This window comes from Cryptomeria japonica, chromosome 9, assembly GCF_030272615.1.
Source record: "Cryptomeria japonica chromosome 9, Sugi_1.0, whole genome shotgun sequence".
Taxonomy (NCBI): Eukaryota; Viridiplantae; Streptophyta; class Pinopsida; order Cupressales; family Cupressaceae; genus Cryptomeria; species Cryptomeria japonica.
Window position 1 is genome coordinate 590,503,507 of NC_081413.1, and position 26,470 is coordinate 590,529,976.

Sequence of the window (26,470 nt, forward strand, 5' to 3'; positions counted from 1 at the left end):
ACAATCTTGTGCATGTATATGCACATCTAAGGACAACATCATGACCAGAAAAAAACTCACAAAGTCAACCAGATTTGCCATTAATCCATGAAACTCACCATAACTCACCCTCCACCCAGTCAAAACCACCTTACCATAATCTGCAAGATAAGCCTGAACTCGCTGTACAGCTAGATTGCAAATAAACCCCAAAAATGGGATTTTTTCTTTTCTTATCATCAGAATTTTTGCCAACCTTATTTAAAAAGTTGTAAAGGAGACTCAATTCCAAAATGATGGTTTTTCTTTAGTTGGCAATACATTCATTTGCTTATGCTGATTAACTCAGACACACCATATGAAAATCATGTTATAAATTAGATTTTATACCAGGCAAATAAATGAATTTCAAAAATTCTCCAGACAACCAAAAAAAAAGAAAAAGGCTATACTAGTTTAAAATCACTGTTTAATTAGAATTTTTTGAAAAGCTACACTTTTTTAAGGTGCACTTCTAAGAATTACCCCTTTGTTGGCTACAAAATTGATTGATTGAATCATTTATAGGATGGCCCCATTATAACCCCATTCAAGGGGTTAGTCTTGATAGGTATGGCAGAGAGAAAGTCCTTTGGAAGCCACCCTTTGGTAGGCTTCCTTAAACTGAATTTTGAAAGTAACCCTAGAGGGAACCCTGGTCTGCCTGGGGGTGGGGTTGTTCTTTGGGACTCCCTGGGCATGCTCGTACATGGCAGATCACTTTTATTCAGTCAAAAAACCAATAATGAGGTGGAAAAGACATTGGTTATGTCAGAGATTAATATGACTTCATATTCTAAACGTACGTCGTAAGTATGTTGTTGTAGAAGGTGACTCGCTGGATGTGATCAATGGCCTTTGGAAACAAGTCTGTCTGAATTGGAAACTTTGAAGTTTACCGGATGAGGCTATAAGTATATGTAAGAAGTTCATCAACATTTCCTTTCTACATTGTTGTCACAAAAAACCAAAGTGATTGATTTCCCTACCGACTAAAATGTTGAGCAAGCTCCCTTCTCCACTTTATTCATTAGTTGCGATGACATGTGGCCTCTTTTGAAGAAATAATTGCTGGATTATGACAGTAAAATGATCGTTTGATTTTGGCCACTTCCAAAGTTTGCAGTTGTTGAACTGTACAGGTGCTGCAGAAGCTGACAGTTGCTGCCAAAGTTTATCCTTGTTACTACAGATGACACCAATTGCTGCCAAAGATGACAATTGGCTACTTAAGTCATTTGCGCTTGCTGACAAAGATGTGAGTGTATTGTCAAATTCATGGTATGTTGACTAACAAAGTGAGCATGTGGCTGCAGAATGAGCATGATGCTGATGAAGTCAGCAAGAGGCAATGGTTGGCTTGGATGAGGCCGATTTGTGGGCGGTTGTGCAATTACAGTCATTTCCATTTGATGCCAAGTGGGACATGGAAGATGGCATGCATGGCAAGTAGTTTTCGGGATGGAAGGCAAAGGATTGAAGGACCCCAGCAAGAGCAAATGGATAGCAGAAGGTCACAAGCTTGGTTATCGATACTTAGGGTTGTTTCCATCTCCTATCACATGAGGAGGTTGATTAGGCAGAAGAAAAATGTACAAATATTACCAAAAAGCATCTATCCATTCTGCCAGCACCGTTGATCCTTTTTGTAGGTGCAAAGAGGTGAGGAAGCAAAAGGGAGAGAACAAATTGAGTAAAGAGTCTGTGAGGGAACTAGTGTGCACACCCTAATGGAGTGGTAGCCCTTGAAGGTCATCACAGGTTCCTCAAACTGGGGAGTGTCTCAGAGGTTTTATTTATTTGATTGATTGGAGGGATGGATCTTGAGGCTGCAAGATGCAGAGTGGGTTCATGCATGAGTTGATGAACTTGGCAAACTAGAGCATCTTGGTAGTGTCAGTGTGAGCTTTTGTAAGCCCAGGCAACATATCCACATGTAAGACTAAGTATTAGTGATGTGAGGATCTTAGCTCACTCTTCCAAAGAGTTATTTTTTCAGTTGAAGGTTTCTCCTGAGTTACTTCTGTTGCATAGGGGTGTGTGTAATGCAAGTTATTTATTTTCTGTATTTGAGATGTTTCAATTTAATTCCTTTAATGAGTGAGTATGTTGCGTAGATTCACAGCCATTATAGGTTGTTAATGTGTGTAGAGGTAGTTAGACGTGTCTCATTTTAAAATCCATAAGTTGATGTACCCAAGTGCAGCATAGCTGCCTCTAGTTTATGGATCAAATCATCATCCTCCCTACGTGCCTTGTAGTAGGCCCCTTGTGCCCTTCATCTTTGTCAACTGCCTATCCCATCTACTTGGCTTCCCATCATCTCTTTTCATGGACCTTGACGGCCTCGGCTTTTCTAGCTTGAGTGCTATTTAAAGCAGTTTTTTGTAACTCATGTGGACACATGCTTCCCTTTTATTATTGCAAAGGTGCTTGGTAAACTTTTTTGTTTCCCCATGATCTGATGTATTTTCTCTATGGCTTTTCTATTTTCTCCTCAACTTGGTGTTGGTGTGGCAGTGTGTGATGCTTTTGCATAGGTTGGATTATGGATAAAAGGTATAAATCTAGTTGCTCCAAAGATCCATTCTTGCATGTCAAGGTTTCCAACCACCATCTATTGGCTATTTTCACTACCCAAATTTTTCATCTCTTCATCTTCTGAAGCTAATTATATGTTTGTAAGGGTTGGAAGATAATGCTCATTCAGATTCCAAGGATACTACTTTAGTGGATTTTCATGCTAAGTTGGATAACACAATTGGCTTGGTGGATATCAACAACTGAATTTTCAATTTTCAGCTTCATAAAATGATTGAGCCCTCAACTTTTGAAAATGCAGCTGTTGGTGGATATTCTTCAGGCATCAACGAAAAGAAGTTTTCTAGGAAGATGTAAGATCAAGTTTCATTGAGTGGCAGAAGGGTGCAGTTACAAAAAGAGGACCTTTCAACTCCAACTTTACTTTATGTGGACGTTTTGAATAAGGAACTTTATGCAATTAATCATGAGATCTCTCAAAAAACTGTTGGTATCCTATAAGAATGGCACTGCGAAAGTGTCAAGTGCCTATAAACTTCCTTCTCTCTTGGGTGCAATAGTGTTACCAGCAAAGAAAAGGCATGAAACTTTTCATAGGCTCTGTTCTGAGGCTTTGATGAATACTGGCAGTTCCATTGATCATTCTCCAAAGTAGGTGGTTGTAGCAGCAAAGCGTTGGAACGTGGCTTTGGAGCTTGTTGAAAGTTTCAATGCTGCTTCAGGGAGCAGGTGTTTGTGAGTGTTGCAGGCATTCTAGCTTGTGTCTTGCGCTTCTTTTTTGGTTTTCTTTTTGTGGTTTACTGGCGTTTTCTGGCAGCTTGCTCCATGCTGCTCTTCGAGAAAAGTCTTTTGTAATTCCATTTTCTCTGTTGTGGTTTTATGCCTTTTTCCTATGTAGTTACTGTTGACCTTTGGATCTTTCAATATTAAAAGCTAAGGGCCACAATAGATCCCTCTCTAATAATATATAAAAATAAAAAGATGTCCCCTAATGTCAAGAATCTCCATGATGGAATAAATTGTGTAATCGAAGATTGCAATATGTAACGAAGTTCAGAATCATGAAAAGATTTGCCTTCATGAAGTCATAAAGGAGTTCAGAATCTCAGATAGCCTTTGGGATTCATTCCATGAACTACAAGCTCAATCAAAATCATCAAAAATTGATAATAATCCCTAGTATTTGATGATTTTAAGTATTATTATCAGCTCTTCTGTGAAAGATACTGTTTGCAAACCTCATGTTTTTTCCCGTTTAATAGAATGTCTAGTCTTTTGATATTCAAAATAGCACAGCCCAATTATAGTGCAAAACTTCAGGTTCCCGGTTGTTGATTCTCCTCCAATCTGTCATCTGGGATATTTTTATCAATGGCCAGTTAAACACAATGATCTAGGTCACCTTGCTTCTTTGGTGTATATGTATTTTCCTTTGACTTCGACCACTGTAAAATTGTTTTCTTTTATCTACCAAAGGGGGAAAAGTAAAAGCCATATGCATTAACAAAATCATGTATTTTCCTTTGACTTCGGCCACTGTAAAATTGTTTTCTTTTATCTATCAAAGGGGGAAAGTAAAAGCCATATGCATTAACTAAATCTACAAAAGTGGTTTCTACATTACATACTTCCTCAAGAGTAACATCTTCTGGTAATCCTGTCACATAAACATGTGTGTTGACTTTCAAATCAAACCAAGTATCTGGTGGTTTGTTGGCTTCCTGCAAAAACAGTAGAATTGTTAATCATCCACCAAAGTTCCAATCATAATAAAGAAACAATTATAAAATTTATAACATATTCAATCACAATCCATTCTCCTCTCTGAAACTAGATCACCATGAGAACACTATATTTCAGAGGACTAGCATATATGTATTTTATTTTTCACATGCTCAAGATTCCAAAACAGAAAAGCCTCCCATGCTATCATAAGCAATTTGACGAATTAGAACAATACCTAGCCAAAGTTACAAGGTAGCTAGATGCAAAACAGGAAAAGGCAAGTAGACCTTCTCACTCTCAGTATGGATGTCCTTCGACTTCCGTTTTGAACCAGATTTTGGATCTGTAGTTGGAAACGCGGCTTGGAATTCATTTTCAATAGAGATGTTTGTCACAGTTGGCACTGGCATTATTTCCTCCTCATCCACAAATGTCATTTCATCTTCACCATAAAGTGATTCTTTATGAAAAGAACCGTCCTATTAACACAAAATTTAATTAATGAATTCATCAGTTTCATCCAAAGTTAGAATAAGTTCACAATGCAAATAATATGACCACATGGGAAAAAACTGGAAGTATATTATAGCATATATAGAAAATGGCAATGCTGATTTCCATCAAAGATATGTTTAAAGGCTTTTTATAACCTATAAAAATTAAAAAAACCATCGATTCAAAAGAAATTCAATTCATACCATTCCAATACCATATGAACCACTATTTCTAACCACAACGATTAGATTTAGGAACAAAATTCAAAGCCACCCAAATTTTGTTTCAAAAGCCTGACTGTTATGCAATGTGTTGCCAACTTGCTACAGTCTATATAGTATATTATATTCTCAAATCCCAAAAAGAATTCTTTCTTTGTAAGATTTGGACATCAGATTGTCTTCTAAAAGAGTCTTGCAATGAATCTTATTGCAACTGATCAATAGAACTACTATCTCTTCTATAATAACTTTGACTCCATCTATCATCTAGACTGATAAACTCACTTTGGACATATTTATGACTAATAGAGATGCCAAATCCAAATCTTGTCTTTTGTCCATACCACAACTAGAACAAAGCTTGAACAAAAGCATGGAACTGTATGGTTTCCTTAATTCTCTTCACAAATGTTGTTCTCAGCATTCATCTAAGATTTTTGCATGTAAATGAATACCAACATGCTGCTACTTGCTGCATGAACGTGATTCAAACTACTACTGCCCAGAAAAACATCAAGTAAAGTTGTTTCACATAATTACTCAGAATTGAAGCCTCCCAGAACTTACTTGTGGAACCCAAGCCCGAAGATTACGGTCCCATTTGTATACAGTTCCATCATCATCTGTAAATTCCTCTTCTCCATCTGGAGGAGTGCAAGGCCTTTCATCAGCATTGCTTGTATCTTCTTCTCTAACAAAGGCGGTGTCTGCCTCCTCTGTTGTTTGGGACTTCAAAGCCTCTGCTTCTGCCTCTGCTTGCCTCACCTCCTCTTTCCATCTATGGAAATCATCATCATTATCTGCAGCCCCTAAGTCACCATCAGAGGCATCATTTTTAGATGTCTGCCCATTAACCTGAGGTTGACTGATAGAATCACATACAGAATTTATGCTATCATTTTGATGCAATTGAGAGTCTGATTTTTTGGCAGACACCAGCATATATAATTCTTCAATGTCAGATAGTGCCATCCAATCACTTCTGCCTTCAGCCCATAACAGTGTGCTCTCCGTGAAGTAACCTGATGCGTAATATTCTGTAGATCAAAGCCAAACAAGGTTTCAAAAAAGGTAATCGAGAAACCACATGGGGCATAGAACAAGAAAAATAGCATACCACATTATCCAGGATGTCAAGAAAATTAGCGTAGATGATATCCAGGATGTTCAATTGTTAATGAGCAATCTAATGAATCATGCACCAACATCCATAATGGGAAGTAGTAATTCAAAATCTATACTAATGCACAAAATAAGATTTGAAATGGGATTACAATATTGTATTATAGAATAAGATAAAAAGATGATGTGCAAATCTTATTCCTATATATAGATTTTATGATCTAGATCAACGAACATAATTCAATCCCCACTGGGTACCCTGTTGGCATTTTTTATGTTACATCACTTGCTAACAGCCATTCAAACATAACAAGAAGATGAGCACAGTAGGATGAAGGCAACCAATGAATTGAATGAGGGACTCCAAGGAGAGTAGAGGCCTTAAAGAGAGGATTCAAGGATGAAAAGTTTCATAAATAAGGTACAGCTACAGTAAAATCTACTTCCAAAAATATTGATCTGATTGAGAAATCCATTGAAAAGATTGCTAAGTAGAAAATCCTAGTGAAATGCAAACCATTGGAGTTTAGTGTGCTGTAAAACTTACCAAAGAATTAGAGCAATTCTTTGACATTGCAAATATAGCACGGAGATGATCTAACAAGAATAAAGTCAGTTGTTTCTAAGGTGAAAGAACAAAAGAAAATCATGGTCAAAAAAGGATTAAGAATCTTCAAAATATTTTTGTGACCAAATTTTATAATAATAATGAATGCTATTATTCATATTGCTATATGCATAATGCCATCAAAAGGCCTAAATAAGTAGAGTACTCTCTACATTGGAAATAGAGCCACATAGGATCCTAGAGGAGAAGCAGCTTTGACACAAACAATCAAGCATCATCAAGGTAAATTGTTTCCCAAATACGTTTAGCAAAGTTTGTTTCGAAAATTGCAAAATTGACAGTGTCACAATAACAAGTTATCCTTGATAACCATATATCTATTATGTTTGCCATGTATTCTTTAGGGTTTATTTTTGTTTTAAGATTTAAATTCTTGTGGTCAACAAATTTGGTTGCTTTCTCAGTTCTAGGTACTCCATTGTTATACTTTTTTGCTTCCCTTCAAAATTTCATTATTTGCGGGAATTGCGGTGATTTTTTCTCACACTAAATTTTCCTGAATGCTGAAAATCCTTGTCACATAATTCATCTGTGACTTGCTTCTCATCATTTTGCATACTCAAGCCCATGTAGATTAAAAGACAAACAAACAGACAATACAGGCAGAAACTTGTCACAAGACAGACCACAGATATGGATGTAAAATGTTGAAGAGCACGAAGCAACAAATTGTACTCAAAGCAAACAAAAACAAAATGAAATTGATGGGACATGGTTAAAACAAATCTAGCAGTTGGAACTGAAGCTGAAGTACGAGAATTTTTTGTCGTAAATACTAAAGGCCAATGATAGCTCAAAGCCTCAAAGATAGGAGACCAAGAAAATGATCTGGAGGATGAAAGCATGTTCAACAAAAGATACAAATGTCAGGGTAAAGTGGTTAAGTTTATTGTTGATGGTTGTACTCACTGTGATAATAAATTGAAATATTGTCTGAATCATAGCGGCATTAATCGTATCAGCAAACCAAAAAGTATAAGATTTTTTGAAAAAATCGGCTTATTAAAAATTTAAAAGATTAAAAAGTTCAAAAAGTAATTTAAATAATTAAATTTGTTAATAAAAAAATAGTAATATATTTCTTAAATTTAATTTGAATATTTGAATTTGTTAAATTATTAAAATCTGTATATAGTAAATTAAAATTATTAAAAATTTAAACAAGTTATAATCAATTTAAAATAGTAGTAAGTTTAAAATTTAACTTACAAAATTAAATTTGCTAATATTAAAATAAAATAATACTAGATTTCTTAAATCTAAGAAATATTTAAATTTGTTAAATTTTATTAATTAATAATTTAAAAATTAAATTAAATATTTTAGAATATTAGATTCTAATTTATTAAAAATAATATTTTTGAAAGCATATATAAAAAATAAAACAGTAGAATATATATATATATTTGTACATATATATTTATTTTTCCTCGCTCGTTCTGTTTTTTATGCCTTTCTCTATTTATATCTAGTCATTATTTTTTCTGTTTTTTATGTGTTTTGTTTGCTTGTATCCTATTGCCCCCTTTCTGGTTGTCTCTTGCACTGCTGCTTCTCTGATGTAGGCTTCTCACTGTTTCTTTCATTTTTGGTCTGGTCTTCTCTCCTGCATTCACTTGGATGCTTTGGCGGTGGTTAGTCCTTTCTTCTCACGGGCCGTGTTCTTGATGCGGGAACTAATCTGTGCACTCTTGGAGTGATTGATATCCCTCTTTGCCAGTCCCCTTGCCCCAGTTGTCTCTTCAGGCCTGTTTGGGTTTATCTTACTTGCCCCCTCCTCGGCTCTTCCTGGTTTCTGTCCTGTTTTCTGTCTCATGCTTCCTTTTTGTCTTCCTTATATTGGTATATATATTTATATATCTTCCCTTCCTTCTTGGAATCTGTTTTGGTTTGGGTCTCCTCGTCGGTTGTGTATAGCATAGATGGTCTTTATTCTGTATACGGCAATCTTGGTGGTAGCATTAGTAAGTATGAGAATTTAGCATGGTTGTTTGATATTAGAGTGACAGTTTACCCCTTTTTAAGCAGAGAGACGAGTTAAATAATGCATTATGTAATGTAATAAGCTTTCCTTCTTGCTAACAATAGGGATGTCTATTCTTTAGTAAAGATAAATGGAATATAAGGATTTGTTGGTTACTAATGCTAGCCCACACTAGGATTTTAGCAATGTGTGTTGTAGATAGGTTTTTGGAGGCAAGGAATGATGGGAAGTTACTCATAGCTCTTAGAATGCATTTCAGTTGGATGTATTGGTTATATTTAGAGAAGAATGTTTATCTCTGCTTCTTGTATTATGCATGTTCTCCCGGCCCAGATCCGGGGGGCTTTTACCTTCTATTTGTATTTTGCCAGAATAAGCAGGCCATTGTAAAAACTTAGAATAGGTCCAGAGCTATAACCGGAGGTTTTCTTCCTGGTTCTTTCCTGCCGGTATGCTCTCCCGAACCAAGACTTGTAAACTTTTATATTATTAATAAAATTTCTAGGCTAAGGCCCCTTACCTATCAAAAAATATATATATTAAATTTCAATATTGTAAATGCTAAAAATTTTAACAAAAATTTAATGTCAATTAAAAAATTATAAACTCAATTATTAAAAATTTAAAAGATTTCTTAAATTTAATAAATGTTTGAATTGTTAAATTTTATAAAGTAATACTTTAAAAATAATATTTTAAAATCTTTTTAAAAAATTAAATATTTAAAATATTCAATATTTTCAAAATTTTATAAAAAAATAAAACAAGAAAATAAAATATTATTAATCAATATTATAAATGTTAAAATTTGGTATGAATAAAATAAAATCAAATATTTAATATTTCCAAATTTTTATAAAAAATAAAACAACAAAATAAAATATTATTAAATATCAATATTATAAATGTTAAATTTTTAAGAAAAATTTGATATGAATAAAATAAAACGATAAACTCTATTATTAAAACTTAAAATGCATATATTACATTTAAAAGAGAATTAAAAAAAACATAAATATAAAAAACAAAAAATCAAAACACTAGCTCTTTATTTTCACAAGCAACGGAGTCCAAACTACCGACCCCACTCTACAAAAGTAGACAACGAAAACTTGAAAACTAGACTACTGACCACTCTTCATTTAAAGTGCATATGAACTTCAAAAATGTGGTCAAAATCACAGGTCGATGATTCATGGCATCTGGACTCTACAAAAAGCCACCTTATAATTTTTTCTACAATTTTTTAGGGTTTTTTCTCATCAATTTCGCGAGAAACAAAAAATCGTGGTTTTTTGCAGGCTTTCATCTTGAGTTATGTGATTTTTAAGGATTTCATCCCTTAAAACTTGTTGACTTGGGTCAATGATTTTAACCCCGATTATTGGGGAAAAACTCCGCGCCACCCACAATTTTTTCCTAATCGCAATTAATTCATGAATGCTTCTATGATTTTTTTATTAGAATCCTAAATAAAAAAAAATTTAAAACTTTTTATTTTTTATTTAGGATTCTAATAAAAAACATTATGTTACATTATTCTGATCGATCCATGTCTTTTGTTGCAATGGGAGATCATGGAAGTTTAACAACATTTGGCATGATGAGAAAGCAAATGCATATGAGCAGATTCATGACCAATGCACAAAAGATTATAAACAGTTTACTTTTACCTTATAAATTGTGTTTAAATGGAGAAAAAAAATTAAATGTGCTATGCAAGAAAAGAAATTTCCATCCCCTGTTCATGGGGTCCAACGAGTTAATTCTGCTGCTAATCGCAGGGAGTGAAATAGAAGGCAAGGCAGCAGAGGAAGGATGGGTGAGGGTCAACTTCGACAACTTCAATGGAGCATCAAGAGGCAAACCCGGGGAATGTGGAATAGGGTGCTTGTTAAGAGATCATAGGGGATCAACTTTGGCAGAAAAAACAAAATATTTGGAGGCAAGGGCAAATAATGAGGCTGAATTCCAAGCGGCCCTACTCAGTCTACATGTAATGTCCCCATCATTTTGACAGGCAAATAGCAGTCAAACTCTAGCTTCTTAATTCCCTTGGCTAGAGTTAATAAATAATTAAAAGGGAATAATTATAATTGTTCATTAAGTCATTAAAAGGGGGCCATTTAAGACTTAACATTTAATGTCTAGGCGATGTCTTCATGGGGTGAAATTTAATAATTAATGTAAACTTTATATTAATCGCCTAAGTATGGAAGTGTCTAGATGCAATGTATCTAAGGCTGGCAAACAATTATAAAAGGAGGATCGATGCAACAAGGAGGACATTCATGACATAAACTTTTTATAATTTTCTCTCTGCAGATTTTGTTCTGAAACCCTAGGACAAAAACCATGGAGGTTTTGGCTGTTTGGACAAAAACCCAGATCAGTACACTTGGTGAATTCATCTCAAAATCCACAGTTGCGCTTCATTGTTCAGTTTGGATAGATTCGTAGAGTTTCAGAGTTATATCTTCGCAGGTTGAAATATCGCCATAAGGGTTTTAAGCATCATTCTATGTCATTCTGATATGTACAAACCTATTGATAGGTTTGATGTGTAATGGCAGATTTCTGAGTTGTATTTGGGCATGTTTGGCCTATCTATTTGATTGTAATTGCATGTTCAGAATTTCTGATTTGTAGCAGCAGGATGAATAATCTTGATTCAGATTTGTTCCATATATGTGTTTGCATTTAATTAGGGCAGATTTCAGGAAATTATTTTCAGTATTACAGTGCATATCCTATTTGTGATATTACACTACAATCCACAGTAAACGAGAAAGTGGGGAAAATTCATCCGGAAGGTGATTTCCTTCTAACAATCAACAACTATACTAGAATGGACGCCAAATTGGAATTTGCAAAAACGGTAGTTTAAGGAGTTCAAAATCTACCACGAATATAGGGAGGCAAATGAAGTGGCCAATGACTTGGCCAAGAGAGCGACGAAGGCTGGTGTGGTACTACAATAACAATAGGATTTACAGGTGAAGATATTCCCACAGTGCAAAGCCATTGCAATACCAAAATGACATCATTGTATTACAAGCCAAACATTGGAAGTGGCAAGCGATTAATGATGAAAGGACGAGGTTAATAACAAGTTTCAAGAGAGAAGTGTGCAAAATGATGTGCAGCATCTTTATGAATGCCCAGGTGGTTATCATTGAATAGCACTAAGAAACAGAATTGAGGGAAGATGGACACACCAATCAAGCTCACTAGCCAGCGGAAACAAATGGCATTTCTAGGAGAGGTGACAAAGAAAAGGCTGAGGTGTGTCTTCAAAACTAAACACGGACTCACTCTCCACGCAATTAAAATGGTGCTAGGCAAGGAATTCCTTAAGGCAGATAATAGGTATAGAATAAATTCTAATATTTCTTCCATGTTTTTGGCTTCTTTGCTAAATGAGGGGGAAACGAAGGAAACGGCGAAGGCTCTATGTAGAAAATTAGTATGGAAAAGGTGTTTGGGGGAGAAAGAGGATGTCTTGAATAATGTGGAGGGGAAGGGGATCTCGTTGCCAAGAGATTTTTACATAATTCGAAAGCAAGGTCGGGAGACGAAGAAATTCCTAGTCATCTTCGTCAAAGACCTAGCTTCTCTCCCAAAATTTCGAGCAACGATGAAGAAGGGCATCATCAACCAAAAGAGAATTCTGAAATTGGTACCAGAAAATGGACTAGGATGGTTGCAAGAATACATAGAGGGGAGCTTAGCGGACTTGGATGGTGTCATGGATTGGGCGGCAACGGATGACGGAGGAGGACAAGGAAATGGATGACACAGACCTATGTCACAAAATTCGCCGAACTTCAACAATGGAATTCAAATTTCAAAAATTTCAAAAATTTCTATAAAATTCATTAAAGTTCATTGTCATATTCGTACGAAAAAATGCGTCAACCATTTTTTAAGATTTTCAAAACATTTTCTAGGGTTTTCGACCTATCTTTTATACAATAGCTCACAAGCTACTCAAAATGCACATCTGAATCTTCTATGTTTGGAAGTCTGGTTGACTCTTAAAAATTCTTCTACATTTGGAACTCAAGACCTCACACATCTTTCACTTCCCCGCACGCCATCCTTTCCTACATCTTTGTGCTTCAATCCACGCGAAGTTGGAGAGTTGAGAAACTTTCAATGGTTTTTGCCGCATTCATTCCTTGTGTTTCTTTTTAGGGTTTTTTAATCTATATGGTTTTGATATAGTTTACAATACTATATTTATTAATATATGTTATAATAATATAAACTATATATTAAATTATATTAAAGATTGTTGTATTTATTTAATATATGTTTAAATTTTTAAATGTTGTTTTAAATTAATTATATATTTAGTACTATTATTATTATATTAAAGAATTGTTGTATATAATTATTTAATTAAATAGTTATGAACTTATATGTTTAATGATGTAAATATAAACACCCTATATATATATACATATAATTAAACATCTAATAAGATATTTATATATAAAGTTATATGATGTATTTTTCAAATTTTTCGTAAGATATTTATAGAATTATGGTTTACAAATGACATTATATTTTATTTACTTATTTTGTAGATATATTATTTATATTTTTAAAAATTAAATTAAATATAAGGCAAATTTAATATCGAATTTTTTTTTGAATTTTTTACCTTAATGCTATCAGATTTCCACAATCCATATTATAATTCTTTTAGAGCTTCTGGATTAGATTGTGTGCCAAAAATTTTAACATCAATCTAATCCAGAAGCTATAAAAGAATTTTTTACCTTGTCAAACTTCATCCGAATTTTATTGTTGTCGAATTTGAATTCGAATTTGAACATTGTGACTTAGATGCAGACCACAGTGCGTGCAATCCAGACTGTTGAGACATGGACCAGCTAGGACTCGAACCTAGGACCTTCCATACGCTGCTGGAGTGCTCTACCATTGAGCTACTGGCCCCTCTTGGACCAGTCCATCATCGGTCCGGGTGTGGCTTATTTCCAACACCAACACCCCCCCTTAAGCCACACCTCTCGTGTGCTTGGGGCTCCTAGCCTGGACCTAGCTCTGATACCATGTTGAGACATGGACCAGCTAGGACTCGAACCTAGGACCTTCCATATGCTGCTGGAGTGCTCTACCACTGAGCTACTGGCCCCTCTTGGACCATTCCATCGTCGATCCGGGTGTGGCTTATTTCCAACACCAACACAGACTACCCATAGAAAGCCAAGAAGACAAGGAGGACTGCTGGGACGAACATAGCTAGCGAAAGAGCATGATAGGATGAAAGGTTTTTTTGTATATGCATAATGCAATAGGAACCCAATTTTGAAATCTGTATAAGGCTTAATCTTAGTTATTGTTGTATAATGTTGAACTCCAATTTTGTTAATATGGAGCTGGTTGTAGGTTGTGGATTATATGTTTCAGTTTAAGGGGTATTACCAGAGCACCATTTTGTTTATATGGGCGTTTTGTAGTTTAAGCTGGCGAAAAGGTTGTAGGGTAGTGTTCAAAGGATGAAGATGTGTCGGTGTTTGTAGCTAGGTCGGATCCCTTCTAGGGCCGACCTAGTACACTTAGCGATTATGTGGCTTGCTGGCCTTAGAAGGCATTTATGATGAAATGTTAGTCGGGCCCTAATTGGGCATCATATGTAGCTTGTGGTTAAATGTAACTTGTAATTAGTTAAGACCTATATGGATGTAACTTGTAAATTATAGGTCTGATCCTCCTTGGCGCCAAAAGCTTACAAGGCCAACATGAATGAATTAGAATGCTAGAGGCACATATATATGCGAAGTCAATGTCATTGTAATGACATACAATCAGAGATTACATTCCTATTCGGCATTCTCCAGCGAATTACTTCAGAGATCAGCGAATCATGTTCTAAGTCAGTGAATTACATTCAGAAGTCAGCGAATCATATACAAAGGACAGCAACTGTTCTTTCTGAGAGCGATCATCATTTGAAGGCCAGCGAACATCATTTGAAGGGCAGCGAACATCATTTGAAGGCAGCCATCTCCATCTCTGAGACAGCGAACATACTTGTGACAGCAAATACCCTATTCTCAGAGATAAGTGCATCATTGTGTATATCCTAGATTGAAGATGCTGTTCTTCTGTGCATAACTTACTGGTTTTGATTGCTTCAAGTGTTGAAGCTCATTGTAAAGATACTTCTAATTATTGCATAATAAGATTTGAGATCTTTAGCTGGGTTTTTCACCTCCAAGAGGGAGGTTTTCCCAGGGTATTTTGGTGTTCTTTGTGTGCATTGATTTGTCTATCTGATATTGTTATCTAATTTGCTACAGTCTGATCCTAAATTAACAAGATGATCTCTGTAATATTTAATTTTTTGTAATTTTCAATACAAGGGTGCAGTCCCCTTAGACTATCTTGAACCGATCAAAATAAAAAGAAAGTTCAATTCTGACTCCAATAAAAGCTTCCAAATTGCCAGTAAGGTTGACGACAATAAGGATGTAATGTCCCTTACTAAGTACAAATATACAAATTGAGTTTGCCTGGGTTAGTCAACAGAAAAGTAAAATCAGAAAACAGAAAGATGTCTTGCCTGAAAGGATTATAAATACACAATTATACCATAAAGACGAATGATCAGAAAACAGAAAGTTTATATTAGTCATCTACGCAGCAGATAGTTAATGAATATTAATGTTTATATATTTAAAGCTGTAAGGTTGATTCATTTTATCATTAATGTCAGGAGTCAAGGTATGACCAGGTTTGCCCAACCGACCCATATTGAGCCCAAAAGCGGTCACATGCCCTTTTGGCTCTGGCAGCAGCATACTCACTTACCAGGGTGGTCTACCCCCTATGGCGTGGGTCTTATCCCCTAGCTTGTACCTTGTTCCTCAGTTAATCATTATCTTTAGCCCGAGAGCCAATGGATGGCAGAGGTAGTTCAATTTTGCTAAACCTAGGCCCAGGAGCAGTCACTTGCCCTCCTGGCCTACTGATTTATTAAGGCTCAGTAGGTGGTGTACTTGGGTGGGCAATACTTTCTCCTCTACAGATCCCTGCCTCTTGGTAAGTCATTAACTTATGTGTTTGGCATTTAAGTTATTTATGTATACTGATTATAATTCTAGTTCATAGTATTAATGAAGACTCTGCTTGTAGTGATTCCTAATTCTAGAATTAACATATATCATATTAATTATATCAGATTAAGATTCAATAAATTTTACTGATTAAGCCCCTTCGTGTTACAGTCAAATTGGACCACGCTTGTATAAACGGTAACATCTGATTATTAGATTTATCAAGGAATTTTGCTCAATTAAATATCGTTTTGTATTTATTTCATTATATTCTCAGACATGGAAAATTACCACACTATTGTAGTCTAATCTCCTTATTTATCTTGGGCGATAAAAGGCATACTATATATTTCTGTATATTATTTAGCAGAATATTACCAGATTTGTGGAAAGTGATTTATACACACAACACATTGTGACCGTATTGTTCTTATTGCATTCTTAAACGATAATTACCATATATCTATTGGGCAGTAGAAACATACCTGAAGCCATTCCTTTCACTATAAAAACTCAATGTTTCTGCCGGCGATAACTCTTTTTTTCCTCCGTAATCTTCTCCCTTGATTCCTCTTTCTCTCGATGCTTTATAGGAGGAGGGTGGTGACTCAAGGAAGAGTCAACACTATTCAAAGAGGCTGACTTTTCTTTAGGATTACGTGGGCCCCTTTGGAGATAAGTGTATTAATTTATTTCATTAAAGCATTTTATGAATATCATCGGTTAATAAATATTAATTAATTAATAGTAATTGTTATATTTATTTCATTTATATATAATGAATAAATTAAAATATCAAGTTAATAAATAAACAATTAAATATATTTTAATTGCTATATTTAGGTTATATTTCTTGATTGCGAAAAAATATGATGATCAAGGACAGGGCATGACAAAGGAGATCTGCACAAGGGTGATTTTAATAACCAGCTCTAAAATTACAAGCCATGGTGGAATAATACAGGAATGCAAAGTGACACTGAAGGATTGTAAAATAAGGCATTTATAAGAAAAACTATTGTTCAATGACAGATGTTCACTTTGCTTGTAACATTTAAGGAAGGTAGGTAGAAAATGATTTTTGGGAGTTTAACAAATATTTATTAAACGTCACTTAACAATACTTCAAATACACAAATTGTTATATTGCCTACCTGGTGCTAAAGTGTTTTTCTCTGCAAAATGGGTATGATCATATCCATATCAAGGGGAACATGGGATGAAAGAACTGTTTCACAACAAAATATGAGTTCTACTGTGGTTCAAAGCCCCTTGATGCAGGAGCAAACCAACTTGTAAACGAATGACTGCAGAAACGAACTGAAAAAAGAGTGGGAAGAGGCAGCCCAATTGAGCAACCAAGGAGATAAGAATAGCCAATAAAATAATGGCAACACAATTCAAAAAAAGTCATTTGATGCCACAAAAGGAGGTAGGTTAATTTAAAATGGGAGTGGCTGCAATAAATGTAGCGGTAATTTTGGCAGCATGGGAAGAAATGCATACGAGAAAAGATAGAGGGAGAATAAGAAATGAAAAAGAACAAACTTAGAGAGTAATGTGATCCACTCTAAAGATTTAGTATTTTAAATAATAAAAACTAAAACCTTCTTTTCAGGTACCTTCAGATTTGCTTTCTCGTGTGTTTCCACTGTGTGTATGTCTGTTCAATTAGTTTGACAAGTAGCTGCATTGTCAAGCTTCTTCAATGAGAACTCTGACCCCATATGCATCATTTGGCATCAGAGACAAAGGTTCAGCTTGCAGAAGTGAAGAGAGGTGGCACCAGTGGGTATCAATTGACAGTCACGATAGAAGGCAATTCAAAAGCTTTTCAGCACATGGACATTGCTGACTACAAGGCCTAAAGAAGGAACATTGCAGAGGACTAATGGATAATAGAAATTGCAAATCACACTAGGGTGGTGGAACTAAGGGAACTGGAAACAGACCTTTAAACTGGAAAGACCGAAATGGACAAAATGCAATAACAAAGACTGAATACAAAATTGAGTGAAAACAGGGTGCCAAACCTTCAAATAGAAGAAGGTGATGAGGACTTGACAAAGAGAGGATTACTAAAGGCCATATCCCAAGTACCAGGTAACACACAAATAGATGTCTATATTAATGTCAAATATCTATGTCCAAAAGAGTTAATAGACAAGCTTGTTGAATTAGAGTACTATTTTGAACATGAAGCAACCAATGACCCAAGGAGAGTAAGATTTGCTTGCACGGAGTTCAAGGGACACACATCTCAGTGGTGGTAACCATGTCCAATGAGAGAGGCAACATAAGGGAAAGGAAATGGTCCACAAAAGCAAGAAGATAATTCCCTTGATGAAGTCAAAATTCCTGCTTGTGGATTATGAAAGGAACCTATTCAAGAAGCTACAAAACTTGAAATAAAAGAGACAAGTGTATGTTGGTTCAAAGGGTGTCAAACCTGGGAAAAATATCCAGAAAACCTATATTTAGGTTGGGTAACTGAGGATCAATTGTTGAGGTGGCTAAGACCTTCACTTTTGACTCTACTAAACCAATCGAGGTTTCCCTAAGGTGCTGCAATAGATATCACCACATAAGCACAGTACTTATCCTGACACAAACTATACCCATTGCACATATTTTTTAACTTTTCAGTATTTTTTTATACAGCCATCCCCTTTGCCGTCCCTTACCATCCAAAAAATGGCCTTCAAAAAATCCTTCCACGAAATGTGTCCACCCATCCTAGAAACTTGGTGGAACAGAGGTTCTTGACAGATTCGCTCAGGTTCTTCTGGAGCAACCCATTATAAAAAATAAAGCCCCCTGCCAAAATCCCCAGCCAGACCAACTTGGAATCTAAACCAAGTTTCAACTGGACCCAGATCCAAAGCCTACAAGAAAAAACTAGTCACATGGCAATACACTGCTGCAGTTTCACCTCAGCACAAAAGCATACCCAGCAGCAACATTGGTTTGTGTGCCTATACCAGCAAGAGAGAGACCTAGGCGAAAATTGAATAGCCCTTAATCTTTGGCCTCATGATTTTCACATTATTGGTGGGGATTTTAATGCAATTCTATGTGAGAGTGATAAGAGAGGAGAGGTCAGCTCAAAATTACAATCCCTAGTATTTCGAAGCATGGATGGATAGGAACCATTTGATGGAGATTGGCTTCAAAAATGGGACTTACACTTGGACCAATAGGTGGATTGGTTTCAGCAACATTGCAGAGAAGTTAGACAGATTCTTGTGGAAGAATGGCATGGGAGCCTTCACCTTTGGATTAGAGGGTGAAATCCTTCCTTGGTTGGGATTAGATCACTATGCAATCTAATGGACCATTGTGGGGGATAAACAACCAGCAAGATGCCCCCTTAAATTCGAAAATATGTGGTTTAAGCATCCTGATTGCTTTCCTTTGGCTGAGAAGTGGTGGGGAGAGGTGCAAGTGAATGGTTCACACATGTTTAAAACATCAACAAAACTAAAAGCAATTGAGCAACATCTAAAGAAATGGAATCAACTACATGTCAAATATTTTTGGAACTAAAAAGGCTCTTGAGGAAGAGCTTGAGGAGTTAAACAAGGAGGTGCTGCTACATAGCATGAGCCAGGAAAGTTTCTTGAGGCAAAAAAGATTCATAGGGGCTTTTGAGGAAACACTAGCAAGAGAGGAAACTTTCTCGAGGCACAAATCCAGGGAAGTATGGTTAGGTATGTTGAAGGCACAGCCAAGCAGCATCAGCATCAGCATCAGCATCGCACATCAGTGACAAAAGTGTTCACCTTGATTACTGTACAGATAAGAAATCAACATAGAGAAATTTCAAAAAACTCATGTGCAAAAACAAAGATCACAACACCAAAACCCTAGTTTGCAAGACAGAGATCAGAGACAGCCCACAAAAAAATCTTGATCAGAAACTTGGACCAACCCTTCGTGCAGCAGAAGAATAACACAGACTTTGCGCACCATAAAAACCCATGATTTCTATAAAAAAACATCTGAAAATGCTTCAGGTAACACCAACACCATGATTTTTCATAAAAAATGGTGAAAAAATTCTAGAAAATAAATTCCAGGTAAAGATGCTACAAATTTTATTAAAAAATTCACCAAACAAAATACCTCTGCTCTAATACCATGAAATGATAATTTGATGTTGTAATTAATTAAGGAAAGGAATACTCCTTATATAGAAAATTACAAGACGATCTTTCCATAATGGAAACGATCAAGAATAGAAACACAACATAAAGAGAAGTTTCCAAATACTAACTAAAGACGAACGACATAAAGAGAAGTTTCCAAATACTAACTAAATGACTAAGATGACCATTATATCAATATTACAATATTATTTTAATATATCTGCTTACCATGGTCTAAAAACTAACAACTGGCCCATAACTAATCCCACGAATTGCCAAGCAAAAGAAAAAAGTACATATCCTTATATAAAAACTTGAAATCAACAATACAAAAATGAGAACCAAACCAACTTACCTTGCAGTTCAGCAACAGTATAGGGGCCAACAGATTCCTGATTTTCCCCAAGTATGTACCACCCAAGCTCTTGAGACAATAAATCATTTTGATCACCTGCACCCTCTGTGTCTGCAAATATAAAAATATTAAACAAATTATTCAGATAGTAATGTCAAAGTTGGGAAAAAATAGCTAATTGTAATGTCCCCACTTTAAAATACAATTTAATAGTAATAAATAATAATAATAAAATTAAAATATAATTAAATATTAATACACTTATTTAGTATTGATTAATCATCCATTTATTTCTATCAGCAATATAATATGGATTGAATCAGTTAATTAAGTAATATACTATTAATTAAATTAATAATTAAATAATAATATTGAATATTTAATATGTATTGTTAAATGCATATAATAAAGAAGAATGTGTTAATAACTAATAGAATAAATAATATTATTAACACCCAATGAACTGATTATGAATGCCACGATTTCTTATTGGTTAAAGAGATAACGTTTAATATTGGGAGGACTAAGTTACATCTCCCCCAATGAGCGAGCCTTTTCCTTTACTATAAAGGTAAGCTTGAGTGGGTCAAAGAGGGGATACGGAAGGAGAACATAAATTAAAAAGAGGGAAGTATTGCCAGCAAGGTAACAAATTCAGAGCACATAGGAATTTTCTTCTACACTACCACGGACAGGTAAGGAGTTACATTCTTGGCCCAGCCAAGAACACACTAACTTCCTTCAGTCAAGTTATTAATTATTGCTTTAGGAAATAGTATTAAAATATTAAATAGGAAATATTCATGCATGTATTTATAAAATATAACAGTTCTAATATATATATTACTGTTTGTATATGACTGGGACAGTGCAATTGATATATATTATTATTTGTATGTGACTGGGACAGCATGACTGATATATATTACCGTTTATATATGACTGGGACAGCCCGACTGATATATATTGCTATTTGTATATGACTGAGACAGCATGACTGTTATATGTACTGTAAATTTCAATTAAAATTATTGCTGTATATCAATTAGTAATTAGAATACTGTTGCATGTAATTGGGTGAATATATGTGATAATTCATTTAGGTTACTGCTGTACATCAATTAATAGTTAGAGTAATGTTTTCAACTCCATCTTGGAGAGAGCACTGGAGATGGTAATCAGTGGCAACGAGGGGCTATCATGTGGTCAGAGACCCATGAAGTCAAGATACCAGTTACTATCTCCCTGACAGTCTTTTCAAGACAGAGAGGTTATTTGTGTGTCTGAAAGTATCAAGGTTTAGAAGAAAAGCATAGGGAGACTACCCATCTAGCAAGGGGGTTAGAAGCAACCAGCCCTTGGATTTGGTAGACAAGCAGTCCCTTGCTCTCCTCTTTAACCTATGATACTTTCTTGCTATCTGCATGTTAGTGCTGAATCGCTGATGGTTTAGGCTAATCAGTAATATGTATATGTTTGTAGGTATTGTGTGTCTATCCTTGTGATTGCAGGGTTCTCACTAATCAGGCCATGTACTTTCAAGCATAAGGCTTTTTCACTGGTAGGGGACATTACACTAATAGGACTGAAGAGAAGTAAAAGCACGTGACTAAAAATTACAAAATAGGAATTCCTAGTGCACCTCCATAGTATATTTTCACAAATTAATACAAAACCATTAAACAACAGCAAATGCTAAAGAAACAAATACATGAAGCAACAAGCGATATGCCTAAAACCCAAAGGCTACTTGAGTAGCTAGTCTGTAAACAACCAGAATGAAGCCTAACCAAAATAGAGAGCATAAAGCAGAAGGAAATCCTTAAAAACCATATCAATGAAACAAAATGTGCAATGCGCAAAAACTCAAAGCTATGTCAAGAAACAACTCACAGCTGAACTTGAAAAGACATCCATGATTGGGTTCATATTAATGAAACTTTGTAGTTAATAATGAAATCATAAAAGTTCTGTTTACAACGCAAGATTAACAACCTCAAGCTGGGAAGAAATACAGGGTAGAGGTAATCTAAAGCTATGTCAAGTAGTAACTCTCGTGATAATTAGAATAAAATGTCATTAAAGAAGAATGAAAATATATAGCACCAGCACACAAAAACATCTAAAGAAACAAAATAATGAAGCAACAACTGCAATGCCTAGAAACCCAAACCTATGTCAGGTGGCCACTCGCCTGACATTTGAAACCCACAATAATGGAGATCTCATTGACATAGCCTTGTAGATTTATTTAGTTATGTTTTTAGGTGGTTGGAGGAGGGGCAGTATAACCCAATTCTATGTCAAGAAACCTCATATTCTGAAAAGAATTCTTTTGAGGATCCATATTCACAATAAGATCATAAATTTATCCAGGGTTTCTGATTTCTCGTTTATAGTGTAAAATGATTCGTGAACAACAAAACATGAGTGCTTTTTTTCAACGTTATTAAATCAGCAACCAAACCTCAAATGAGGGTTTAACTAAGCAAGATTTTGACTCTCAATACCAACATAAATTTAATGTACAATAATTTTTAGGAATTTTTGCACCCCACTTCAATATTCTTGAAAAAAAATCATATGGGCAATAGCTTCAACAGAAAAATACAACCTTAAAATCCTTGTTAACATAAATGTCATTTCATAAAATAAAAAAAAAATTTAAAAAGAAGCTTAAACCCCACTTAAATTCTCTCAAAAGCAAATAACCTTTAAACACTGTTAGCATTCATTTCAATAAACAATACATGAGCAATTCCCTAAGTAAAGCAAAACAACTAATAAGCCGGAGGCCTGGTGGGCATCAAACCCTAAAAGTACATATGCAAATAAGCAAGATAAAAGGGAAAAAAAGATTTACCACTCTGCATGGTGACTTGAATGAAAAAAAAGAGGTTACTTCAATTCTGCAAATTCTGGTAATTAGGTATACATATAATTCCCAATTTTCACATCAAAGGAATACCATCATCGTCTTCTCCTTACACTGACCATTATTATCCAAATCCTTGATTCCTTCAAGATTTTCTGAAGGCCAAAGTATTTTTTTTCACCTAAAAAATAAGCACATGAAGATATAGAATAATTAGACCCCTATAAAAATAGGAACTACAAAATACAATTCAATATCATTTTGTAATAAAATACATGCAATACCAAGTCATGTCAACATTTACAAATATCAATGACCCACAAAACTTAGAACAACTATATGTACATCTAAAAAAATTGAAAATACCCATTACTATTTTGACAACTCATTCCAAGCCATGGCTGTTGTAATGTCCCCTGCTAGGTTTAGGCCATAATTAATCTATCTCAACATGCTTATGACTTAAACTAAATCAATTAGGAGACAAAACTATCTTAACATGAATCCAATCAGTGATATTCCACAGTTCAATCAGTAAATTGTTCGTCTGTCATGCATCCATAATTCTTAATGTAAATGTCAACCTTTATTATTACTTCAGTCTTAAGGAAGAAGATGATGTGTATGTTACCAAAGCGCTTAGAGACCAAGAAAAAATAGGTTCCCTCAAAGTTTACAGAACCAAGCCCTTATCCTATCTTGGGTCCATGCTCTCAAGATTTTCGGAACGCTGATCCCTACCCTGTCTTGGGAGGAGCCCTATTTATTGGATTTAGTCTGCCCCTCTTTGGAAACATCTCAATTCCCATCTCCTTAAGTACTTGCAGCAGTAACATATTCTTCTTACTGTTTATTACCTTATGAATGCCTCCTGATTTACAGTCTAATATTGTTATTTGTCTGATTAAGACGTTATCTATATATATAATATATATGAATCTATTATCCTCATTCTGATCATACCATTATATTAATATTTCTATTTCTATTATTATTAAATCCTGCATAAGATCATTATCAGCTTCATATATTATGCATACATATTGAGTATGTTCTCAACATACCACCAAGAACAATAATATTACTGCCTGTTACCTAATACCGTTTTGATCCGATCTCCTTGGTCATCGTATTCTCTCCTTCCATGATCCTCCATATTCTCCTCTTTATATTATGGTTTTTGGTATTTGCTCCTGTCCCTAGTGAAGAGAACCGGACTTGTTCAATGATTTGCTGAGTTGTCAGTTGACTGAAGATAATTTCCCTCTTTTTTTTTTCTTTTTCCCTATCCCCCTCCGTGAGAAGTAATGGATCCATATTTAAAGGTAGACTCATAGCCTTTTGGGAGAGACATGACTTATTGAGAGTCGCGTCCTCTTCTTAGTAATATTTCTTTTGCACTATCGTGACTCTTAGGAAACACAATTACTCTTTATAATTTAATAAATCAATATTTACTTAATAATTGAATTCATTTTTGTTAGGATTCCCAAAGATACTCAGAGGGGGGGGCTGAATCAGTATCTAACCGGTTAACAGATTTTCTGACCTTATTAAATAAATTGCATTTCAAAACAGCGTACCGGTAAACAAGAATTAATGCAGTAAATATGAACAATAAACACAACATAGAAAGCACACCATAACACAAGATTTTTGGCGAGTGTTGTGACATATTCACACATCGCCCCATGGCAAATGGGGACCCCTGCTTTTTGCTTTCTAGGGTTTGTTTTCTAGGTCTTTTAGGGTTTTGTCTGTTAGCCTTTAACTTTCGAGTGTCGCCAGGGGGATCACTTGGATAGCAGGTTCTGCTTGAGTTAGGTCAAGTTGGTGAGTGATGAAGTCTGGAATGTCCTGATCCTGAAATTTGGCAAAGTCTGGAAAGTCCTGATCCTGAAATTTGGCTAAGTCTAGAATGTCCTGATCCTGAAATTTGGCTAAGTCTGGAATGTCCTGATCCTGAAATTTGACTAAGTCTGGAAAACTGAAGAATCCTCCAAAAACTAGATTTTGCAATATAACTCCTGGAGGTCTGAAACCACTCTCAAACATCCTGAAAGTATATATGGAATATAACTTAAAGTATAAGTGACATTTATAAGAAAGAAGAAAGATAGAAGGAAATGTCACTGATACTTAAATGTTATATTCACTTATAAAGTATAAGTGACATTTATAAGAAAGAAGAAAGATAGAAGGAAATGTCACTTATACTTAAATGTTATATTCCATAAAATGATCCTGACGGAGAGTCTAAAAATGTCAAATTTCACTCCTGACCCTTCCAGAGGGTCCAAAGCGAATTTCGCTCCTGACCCTTCCAAAGGGTCCAAAGCGAAAATCTCCATAAGACATTCTAGTTTGACCCAAACTTAGAACCAACTCGTTCCCAGGCATCTTTGAGGGCAAAACACTTGTTTGGATGGAAAAATGTGAAAATGAAGTCAGGATTTTGGCCAAGATTAGGAATTTCGCTCCTAACCCTTCCAAAGGGTCCAGAGCGAAAATCCTTATACACCTCAATTTATCACTTATCAAGACCAAGTTCCTAGTTTCCAAGGCACATGTGGAGGTGTTTTTGAATGTTCTTGCCTTGAGAGGGAGTTGGATGATTTCAAAGATCAAGATTTTGCTTAAAAAGTGATTTTCGCTCCTGACCCTTCCAGAGGGTCCAGAGCAAAAATCAACCTAGGATTCATTTCTTGCCTTATTTGACCAAATTTTGATTTGCAAGGCATTTTGAAGGGAAAAGTGGACATGTTTTGGAAATGTTTGAAAACTTTGAAAAAATGATGGATTCTAGCCTGGAAGAAGAATTTCGCTCCTGACCCTTCCAAAGGGTCCAGAGCAAAATTCATCATAAACTTCATTTGCCACCTTGTTTGAGCTCGAAACCTTGTTCCTAGGGGGAAGAAAGATGAGAATTTACCTTGCAATAAAGATTGGGTTTGAATGAATGATGATTTTGGTCTAAAAAGGGAAAAACGCTCCTGACCCTTCCAGAGGGTCCAGGGCGAAATTGAGCAAAATCTATCTTTTCCCTTAGTTTCATGCCAAATCTAGTGTGGATCATGATTAAAGACGACCTTAGGAATGACTCTAAATTGCCAATGATTATCAAGATTGAAGGAATTGAGCCCAAAAAGAAAAATCGTTCCTAACCCTTCCAGAGGGTCCAGGGCGAAAATTCTTCAAACACCTATTTGCCCTTGCGAAATCAAGTGAAACTTGGGTTGAACGTGAAAAGAGAAGTGTTTTTTTTAGCCT

General features: G+C 35.3%; 1 protein-coding gene across 2 annotated transcripts in view; it reads right to left on the minus strand.

Moving 5' to 3' along the window:
* The window catches only part of LOC131071848 (splicing factor U2AF-associated protein 2), a 130,634-nt gene that overhangs the window by 82,100 nt on the left and 22,064 nt on the right, over positions 1 to 26,470 (minus strand). For both annotated transcript variants that reach the window (XM_058007809.2, XM_058007810.2), the window contains exons 3-7: positions 23,189 to 23,381; positions 20,326 to 20,436; positions 5,568 to 6,037; positions 4,572 to 4,763; positions 4,188 to 4,280 (exon numbers count right to left, since the gene is read on the minus strand). In XM_058007809.2, coding sequence (XP_057863792.1) covers positions 4,188 to 4,280; positions 4,572 to 4,763; positions 5,568 to 6,037; positions 20,326 to 20,436; positions 23,189 to 23,198 — 876 coding nt within the window. In that variant the 5' untranslated portion in view covers positions 23,199 to 23,381. The remainder of the gene's footprint in view (positions 1 to 4,187; positions 4,281 to 4,571; positions 4,764 to 5,567; positions 6,038 to 20,325; positions 20,437 to 23,188; positions 23,382 to 26,470) is intronic.